The sequence below is a fragment of the Peromyscus eremicus genome, chromosome 19 (genome assembly GCF_949786415.1).
Source record: "Peromyscus eremicus chromosome 19, PerEre_H2_v1, whole genome shotgun sequence".
Lineage (NCBI taxonomy): Eukaryota > Metazoa > Chordata > Mammalia > Rodentia > Cricetidae > Peromyscus > Peromyscus eremicus.
This window is the reverse complement of record NC_081435.1, coordinates 32,602,530-32,611,715: the sequence shown is the minus strand read 5'-3', so window position 1 is coordinate 32,611,715 and position 9,186 is coordinate 32,602,530. Positions and strand designations below refer to the sequence as shown.

General features: G+C 39.2%; 1 protein-coding gene across 1 annotated transcript; it reads left to right on the top strand.

Annotated features, from left to right (window-relative positions):
* The first annotated feature begins 1,152 nt into the window (after positions 1-1,152).
* Spink1 (serine peptidase inhibitor Kazal type 1) lies at positions 1,153-7,772 on the top strand. The gene is made up of 4 exons (XM_059246615.1): positions 1,153-1,768; positions 3,524-3,555; positions 4,548-4,654; positions 7,649-7,772. Exons 1-4 carry the CDS (start codon positions 1,717-1,719, stop codon positions 7,692-7,694), a joined length of 237 nt encoding a protein of 78 aa, XP_059102598.1. The 5' UTR covers positions 1,153-1,716; the 3' UTR covers positions 7,695-7,772.
* Positions 7,773-9,186: the final 1,414 nt, after the last annotated feature.

The following is a 9,186-nucleotide window of genomic DNA, read 5'->3' as shown; positions in this document are numbered from 1 at the left end:
TCAATGATGGCGAACACATCAACTGGTTCTTGCCTCAGAGCCTAACCCTAAACTTTCTCTCTGCCTGGGATGGATATTCATAGCTTTACCCATGGTTCAATTCCTTACTTCCTTCTGTTTGGATGCCACCTGGTCATCAATGCATTTTCTTACCACCTTGTCATGAGTACCCCCACCTTCCATTGACATCTCCCTACTCCTCTCCATAAATTTGTCATAATCTTATTTTTTTTTTTTTTTGGTTTTTCGAGACAGGGTTTCTCTGTGCAGCTTTGCGCCTTTCCTGGAACTCGCTTGGGAGACCAGGCTGGCCTCGAACTCACAGAGATCCGCCTGGCTCTGCCTCCCGAGTGCTGGGATTAAAGGCGTGCGCCACCACCGCCCGGCACATAATCTTATTTTTATAATCTTTTATTATTGCCTATTGTCTGTCTTCCTCAACTAAAATGTATGGAAGCTCCATGAGATATAGAGTTCCATGTCATTTGTATCCAGTGATATATACCAAAAGATGGGTAGTGATTAACAATTCTGAAGACTTGAAGAAGGTCTGAGAATTTACCCTACTGGTTAGCTGAAACATTAGCCAGTCACCATTTGGGGATGTTGAAATAAGCCAGGCACCAAGGTCAGGCAAATGACTTAATTATTTTGTAACAATAGCTAGTGTGTCAATATTTGTATCAAAGATGATGTAAGGCGGGCCATATGACATCTATGCAGAAAGTGTCCTGTGCTGTGAGTAAAGGACACCAAACTTAAAAAAAAAAAAAAGTAAGTCTAAGTCGTTTTAAGGAGCAGTAACTCCACCTTAGTGCTGCTCTGAAATATGTTCTTTATTATTCTAGACAATAAAAGAAAAAACTTACCTCTCATGACAAAGGAAGACATTACTTCATATGTCAAGGCTGTTTGCTATGCAAACATCCTGGAAAAGATAGTATGAAACAAAGTAATGAGTATCTCTACTCACAAGACAAGCAGAAACTTGAAAGGAAATAGAGAAGTACCATCATGCATGGTAGATACTCAGAACATATCAGTTAATGAAGAATCAGTCCTGTGAGTTACTTATTACTGTTACATCAGTTTTCAAATGCATAAATTGAAGCAATCAGAAAGTGAATCAATTTTCTAGAGGCATGCAGCTACTCTGGTAAGCACACACAGCCCCAAGACAGGGAACTGAGGAGACCAGGAGACAGGGAACTGAGTCCTCTTTATCTTTTACCCCACCCTGCCATCAGCCTGTCAAGCATTAAGGAACACATGGAGACTAAAGAGAGAAATGGGAAAAAATGAAAAACAGGAATGGAAGAATGGAAGAAAAGGAAAGAATGGAGAGTGCCTTTGAGCTCTCTACTTTTGCTCATCCATTCAGAACTACAGAGGAGACAGGACTTTTGATCTTGCCTACAGACAAGAAAACCAGGCTCAGGAAAGCAGGGAGCATTTCTCAAAACCTGAGAGGATATCAGGAATCAAGCTAACTAGCTTTTCCTGGAGAATTTGGGTCCAGCCTTTCCTGCCTTGTTTACTACTGAGATAACATTTCCCCAGCCTGACAGCCTCACAGAGTCAATCAATAACCAAGGATACCTATTATACAGCACGGTGGGTGGAGCCTGTGCTACGATCTGTCTATAAGACCACTTCTCAGTTCCTGAGGAGAAGTACAGTGCAGAGCTCCTGACCTTTGCACCTGGATCTGCAACCATGAAGGTGGCAACTATCTTTCTTGGTGCCTTGGCCCTGCTCAGTTTAGCAGGTAGGTGTGTTCGCGTATTCTTCGAAAATTAGTAAAAAAAAAACAAAAAACAAAAAAACCAACTTTGATCTATTGCTTTACTGAATATATCTCGTGGAAATTTAGATAGTCTAGTGTTAGCTCATTGGTGCCCGTGAATTGAAATGAAGTCAATGGAGTGAATACCAAGAAGTATCTCTAGCATGAATTACAGAAAGAAGTCATTTCTAACATAAGTGAGGAAAGCATCTCCGGTAAGACGTGCCCAGAGATAGTCATGGCCTGCTCTAAAACAAGGTTGCTACTCCATTAGGGATGTGGTAAGAAGAAAGGGTTTCAATCTAAAATACCCTTCTAACTCTAGAAATGGTTACTAGACTATGTAAGGCCAACTTAACAAAATTGAAATTCTTATGAACTTGCATAAAATAGGTAACAATGACTGCCATTTAGTTTGCATGAAAGTCACATTTTGAGTGATTAGAAGTTTGATGTTTGATCTGTAGGATGTTTAGAAAGAAAACATCCTGTTTGAACCGGTGAAGAAATGCTCAAACTTACCATGAGACTGTTGGGAGGCGATTCTGGTTGAGATGGGTTTGGCTTTTGTAACTGGCATTGATGGACACTTTCCCTTCCCGCGGCTCAGGCAGAACTTTGACGAGAGCCACATCTGTGCTGAGCTAAGAAAGAGAAGGCCACTGCTTGTTGTTTTAGATAAATATTTATAGAAGAAAAGGGCCCTTTGTCCCACCTCAAGCCTAATAATTAATATAACTAGATGCCTGTAATAAGCCCCTGCTCATCAATTTTTAGACTTGTTTACATTCTGGATCCAAAGGGACCCTAGCAGCCTCATCTTCTCTGATGAATCCCCGCGTTCTTTTTCATTTCTTCAGAGATCATTGACTGAAAATTAAGTTTCAGGAACATTTCTCCTTTGGGGGCTATCAGATTAGATTCCTTTCCCTGGTAAACTCATCTACATTCACAGTTGCCATCTGCTCTTTTAAAAAAAAATAATAACTTTTTGATAGTATAACATAATTACATCATTTCCCCCTTCCCTTTTCTCCTTCCAAACCTTCCCATATACTTTCTTGCTCTCTTTCAAATTCAATTTTCTTTAATTATTGTTACATATAAGCATATCTATCATATGCTTTGATGTCAGCAAGACTTGTTTTTTGAAGAATGGAATCTTTTCTGAACTACATAAATACCCAAAAGACAACACAGACCTTTAGTCAGTCAGTGTAATGCACCTGTGGGAAAAAGTTCTTTGGGAACCGATGGTGAGCTGGCAGAGAAGCCCCATTTTTAACATTATTTACAAAAGGAACTTAATTACATCCCAAGACCCGATGGCTATTTCCCATACTGCCACCCACACCCTGAGGTACAGATATTTCTAAGTCACTGACTGAGATGAAAATTCTATGGACATCCAGAAGTTGTCTGAATAATTAGTGCCTATACATTTCAAACTCTGAGTACATAATTTCTATTCTCAAGGAAGTGGATCAAATTTTCTGAAATGCCAAATTGAAATGCTCAGTAACAGTCAAATTTTTACTTAATCCTTTTCAAGATCTTAGCAGGCAGGGAGTGGAGAAAACCTATCCAGTGTCCTTGAAAGTCTGTGGAAATAAGAAGTGAGAAGTGGATAGTGAAAGCAGAGAAGTCACTGTAAAAACCGCATTCTTTTGTAAGTAAGAATAGATCTGACTTCTTTATTTGGGATTCTAGTTGGCATGTCTGATTTATGTTTTCTAGGTAACACTACGGCTGACTTCGCAGGCAAAAAGGTAAAGAGAACTGTATAATTTTCTTGTTTCTTATAATTTATAATTTCTTAATTCTCTAATTTCCTATGCGAGCTGTTAGAGAGGTGAAGGAAGGTTCCCCAAGTATTGATCCATGAGGAATGAATGAGTGTCAGCAAAACAGAGCTGGTGGCCGACGTCCTGGAACAGAGAGGTGATGACGCAACACCCAGGAACTGGAATTCAGGGTCCAAGAATGACTAGCTGTGTGACTTTAACTCAATTCATCATTTTGTGACTCTTCCATTGTGGAAGAGTGGAATGATAACTTTACAAGATAGTTATTGGGTAGATCAATGAATGGATAATTGACAGTTTTGATTCTGGGGTGAGACTTTTCCACTAGAACGATGCATAAAAATAAGACAGTTGCTGGGCGGTGGTGGCGCACGCCTTTAATCCCAGCACTCGGGAGGCAGAGGCAGGCGGATCTCTGTGAGTTCAAGGCCAGCCTGGGCTACCAAGTGAGTTCCAGGAAAGGCGCAAAGCTACACAGAGAAACCCTGTCTCGAAAAACCAAAAAATAAAAAAAAAATTTAAAAAAATTAAAAAAATAAAAAAATAAGACAGTGCCCTATGAAAGGTGTTTAATAATAATCAGCAAGGAAGACTACCCTGTTAGCAGCTTTCCTTCAGGAAGACAGCATACCAGGAAATGTGAGCTTGAGAGTTATCTTCTTCTTCTTACCAAACCTCACCATAGCATCATGATGTAAGTTGGGAACTGATGTTTTCCCAATTTGCAGATGAAGTGACTGAGATCAAGGGCAGAATTAGTAGACAGCCATAACTTGACTTTAAATCAGATTTTCTGATTCCAGGGCAGATTTCTTTTGTTGTTGTTGTTATTGCTTTCTTATACAACATCCAGTGTCATTATCCTAATTGAAAAAAATTAATTTAAATTTTAAAAAATATTTTAAGATCAAACATTGAAAATGATAGAAAGTGACTGTTTTTAATTCTGTGTTTAGGCTGATTGCAATTATGGAGTTACAGGATGTCCCAGGATTTATGACCCTGTGTGTGGGATGGATGGAATTACTTACTCCAATGAATGCACCCTGTGCTCTGAAAACAGGTGAGGATAAAACCCAATTTCTAAGTACTTATTTTAACTTACTTACCATTAGAATTTTACACATGTTATCCTATTGAAACCTAGGTCAATAAATAAACCTTTCTTTTCATAAATTTGGTATGATAATATGATTTAAAAATCACTTGGATGATAAAGGCCTTAATTTTCTTAGCAATATGGTTAATAGTCTAGATTTTCAAAAAGCCTATACATACAAAATAACTTTAATCTGAAAAAAAATGATTCTTGACAATAGCTAAAATGGCATTTTCTAATGCTCCCCCCAATTAGCAAATGTCAGTTATATAGGTTTTAGTGAACAGAAGTGTATTTTATAACATGTGTATTCATGGAAATGAAATCTAGGCTCAATGTAGTTTAATCTTCTGACGTGTTTAAAGTTGGGGAACAGGAATCACTCAGGACACTGGGACAAATAGACGTATCGGTTGTTCTCTTGCACTATGACCGAGCAGTCAACCACGTGCCAGTTATTATCCTTGTGTCCCATGTGTTTGTGACAGAAACAAACGAAACAACCACCAACAACACAGCCCACCTCATGAGCATGTGTAAGAGCTTCTTATACGTGGTGGACATTAACAGCAAAAAAAGAGTGTAAAGGGTTATGTGACCAAGCAAAAATGGCAATATCTTCTAACTGAAAGGGAAAAAAAAAAAAAAAAAAAATTAATGAAAAAAATGCCATTTAAATGAGACTGAGTTTCAACCAAACAACAGGGATCCCACACGGGACAGGAACAACTTAGATTTTCTAGAATTGACTCCATGTTAAAGACTTCAGCTCAGGCTCAAGTGACTATAAATTGTCACTATTCCTCTGCATGAATCTCCTCCCTGTAATGCAAATTCTCTTCTGGGATGCTCTAAAAGAGTTCATTAAAGTCTCAGAGTTTACCCAGGATTGTAGACATTTTAGACCCCAAACACTAGGCATTCAGCTTTACGGTGAGGGTGCTGCCAGTGTGTAAAATATGCCAGGCATGATAGCACATGCCTGCTAACCCCACACTGCAGGCCAAGACAGAAAAAATCCTGAGCTCTAAGCCAGTCTGTTCTTTCACCTGTCAGCCTGGGCTACAGGCTGAGCTCCTGGCTCAGGCGTTTGGGGAAGAACAGGGGAAACTTGTAGAAAGAATACATTCGAAACCACTTGTTAATTTTCTCATGACCTATGTTGTTGACATTAAGGTCAAGCATCATAATTTCCATCCACAGGGTGGAGGAAAGCCCCATAACACCCTTGAGACTTGTGAAATCTCCAAGTGTAAGCTCTAAAGTCTGAAGGCCTCTATTTAGAGCGAAGCATTCGGAAAATATGAGCAAAATGCTGAACACGCTCTCCTTTGACCTTTTAACCTTCTGGTTGCAATTAGCTCTTTGTATTCTTTCAAATACGTGTAAATGTAAGAGGCACATTCCACTGCCTGAGAGTGCAATGTTTTCCCCTGTGTTCTGAAATAATATTTATGTCTCAAGATAGGTTTGTCTTTCTCAAACATAAGAGGATGATCTGAGGTTTCTATAGTGCCTTTGTTTCGATTGCCCATTAAAAGTCACACATACAAACAACAAAAAATGGACTCAGCAGGTTGTATCTATTTGTACACACACACACACACACACACACACACACACACACACAATAATAATCAAAGAAAAAGAGGCTATCAATTTGAAAGTGAATGGGTAATGAGGGTTTGGACAGAGGGAACTTGAGAGTGGTTAGAGAAGAAAAGTAATGTAATTATATTTTAATTAAAAATGTCATCTTTTGAAGTTGCACAAAAATGACCTGTGTGGTAACTATTACTAGAGCCAGGCTCTGAGTCTAACTACCAGGATTTGAAACACCAAACAGGCCTTTCCTATGATAGGTCCCATGTGTATCAGGCGCCTGCCAGGCATGTTAAGTCAGGACATTATACGTCTTCTACGCTTTGTCGGAGAAGCTCTTAACAATTCTTTTAAATAGGAGAGCAGTGACTGACAGAACTTTCTGTGGCACTAGAAGTGTTTTCTATCTGTGTGGGCCAATACAGAGCCACTGGCCAATTGTGCTAGTCACTGACTCTTAAGCACAGATAGTATACTGAGAAACTGAAGTGTTAATGTTGTTAAACTTTTAAGTGTAAGTAACCCAATGTGGTTAAAGAGCAAAGTGAACCAAAGTGAACAGCACAGCTGCGGATAACAGACTTATATAAGTGACTTTGAAATCGGCATTATTATAAGTTAATGTTAATGTTAAAGTGAAGAAACAATGGATCCAGAAAAAGTACATGTGAAAATAGATGAGTATTACATCTTCTCCAATAACAGAGAAAAAAATGGTTGCATTCCAGTCTGTTCAAGGAAACATTAACTAGAAAGATAACGCTAGAAGCAGTCTTAGAACTAGGGAACAATTACAGAATTAAAGGACATTTAGATTTTGTGAGAGAAACTGGTTTGGTAAAGGAAACATGGGAAGGGCAGAGAAGATTTTATCTAAAGAGGCCTCAGTATTGGCTGCTGTTATGAGACTCAAGATGGCGTGACAGGTTCAAGCCCCCATCTTCTAAGATGAAATGTTAAACAGTGAGAAGGCCCTGCTGTAGCCTGGGCACCAGCTAAGAGTTCCATATTGTTAGTAAGTTTGCAGCACTTGCAGTAAAAGAAACAGTGTTGAATTTGAGATTAATTTCAAAGGTTCCCAGTAATACCCCATTAGATCTGTAAATAGTAATGATAGAAACGTTTACTATTCTGTCGTATCCCATGTAAACACAATAGAAAGCAACAAATACTCAGTGAATAAGTGAACGAATGAATGTATTGGAAAAAGGGAAAACTGGGAATAAAACATAAGCCTCTCTTTTTTTAAAAGGGGAAATTATTTTTTTAACTTTCATTGTCATTCTCCCATAATCACTTATCTGTGCCAATGAAGTTCAAGCTGACCATTATTTGTTTTCTTCAACTCTTCTACAGGGAACGCCAGGTTCCTGTCCTCATTAGAAAATATGGGCCTTGCTGAAAGTCAAGATTTCGAACGCTTTTAAGACTACCACAATGCTTGGCTAGCCTGTTTGTTGAATAAATGCATCTGAATAGACCTTGTTCTTCCCAAAGCTTTCTGATCAAAGGCGTGGGTGAATATCTTGGGGATTGGGAACTTGGGAAAGATCCAGACTAGACTGAGCTCCACCAGTTACTTCCTCACACCTGTAAAATCAGCTGTCAGAGATAGACAATGCACAGTTGAGCACAAACCTGTGTAATGAATAGAGTTTGGATAAGTGTAAAGAATATATCCTGTGCCATGCCCAGGAAGTCATCTGGCAAGGAGAAAGGGGGCCGTCTACCCAAGGAACTGAGTGTGAGCGTTTTGTGTGGCTTGCACTGCTTCGTTTGTGAGCCACCAAAACTCTGCAGGGTTCCTCTTGTCCTGTGAGTAAAGTTGGAAAAGTAAAGTCACTTGACTAACACCACAGCCTACAAGCTGCAGGGCTGCTCTTTTAGATCTGGGCTGGCCTGAAGGTCAGTGCTGCTGCCTTGAGCCACAGTGACCTCATGTGGATTATGCCTTGACTTTCTTCAACAGGAATTCTAGATCATGTCCCCTATCTTAAGATCTTCTGTGTCTATATTCAATAATAATAAATAAGATAGAAACAAGGAAATATTCCCAAGGGAGGAAATATCTACAACTACTTAACAAAAATAAAAGAAGCAGCTTGAGATTCTGAGTCTCTAAAAAGTTAGTCTAAGATGGAGAGGGAGTAGAGAGCTAACGTAAGCGGGACTGTGTCAGGATCTATAGTACAGTGGGGAATGGGTCAGCCATTGAGCTGAAAATAATCAAGGCAAAGTTTTCTGCACTAGGGAAGTTGAGCTGTCTAGTCACCCACTTCTGATGATACGCCAATATTCCTGTCTTGAAATTGAACTCTGACCACTAGAGGGTGATGTAGTCTAGCAAGTGACTCAACTGAAGCAGCCTGCTGGCTCTCACTAAATGCCTTGCTAACTCAAGTTATGGATGTAAGATGGCTTCCAGCATCTTATCTGTGATGCTAGAGGACACTTGAAGGACACCAAACATTAAAGAAGTCTGTGATGGTAAAATTAATTTAATCATTGAATGTTTTAAGTTGCCACATGTAGTTAGACCAGTCTGCAAGTCCTCAAGGAAAAAAATGATTTGTGTTTTTTAAAAATATATATAATTATAAGTTAATCTCAAATCATATATCTTTGATGGCTTTGCTTCCTGGGCCTATCAGAAGGCACGTGGATTCTATGTCCATGTCTGGTGGTTACACTTCAAAAGGGTGGATTCGTGAACCAGAACATGCTTAAATGAGACTATGAGCATTGATTGATATCAATATAAAACTTCAACCCATGAAGAGCAATTAAAATAAGGAAAATTGGCTAATAGGAAAACCCCTTAGCACTGGGAGGGTCTTCCAAACAATTCAAGGGTTAAGAATATCGAACAGCTCAACTCTAAACATCTGTATCAT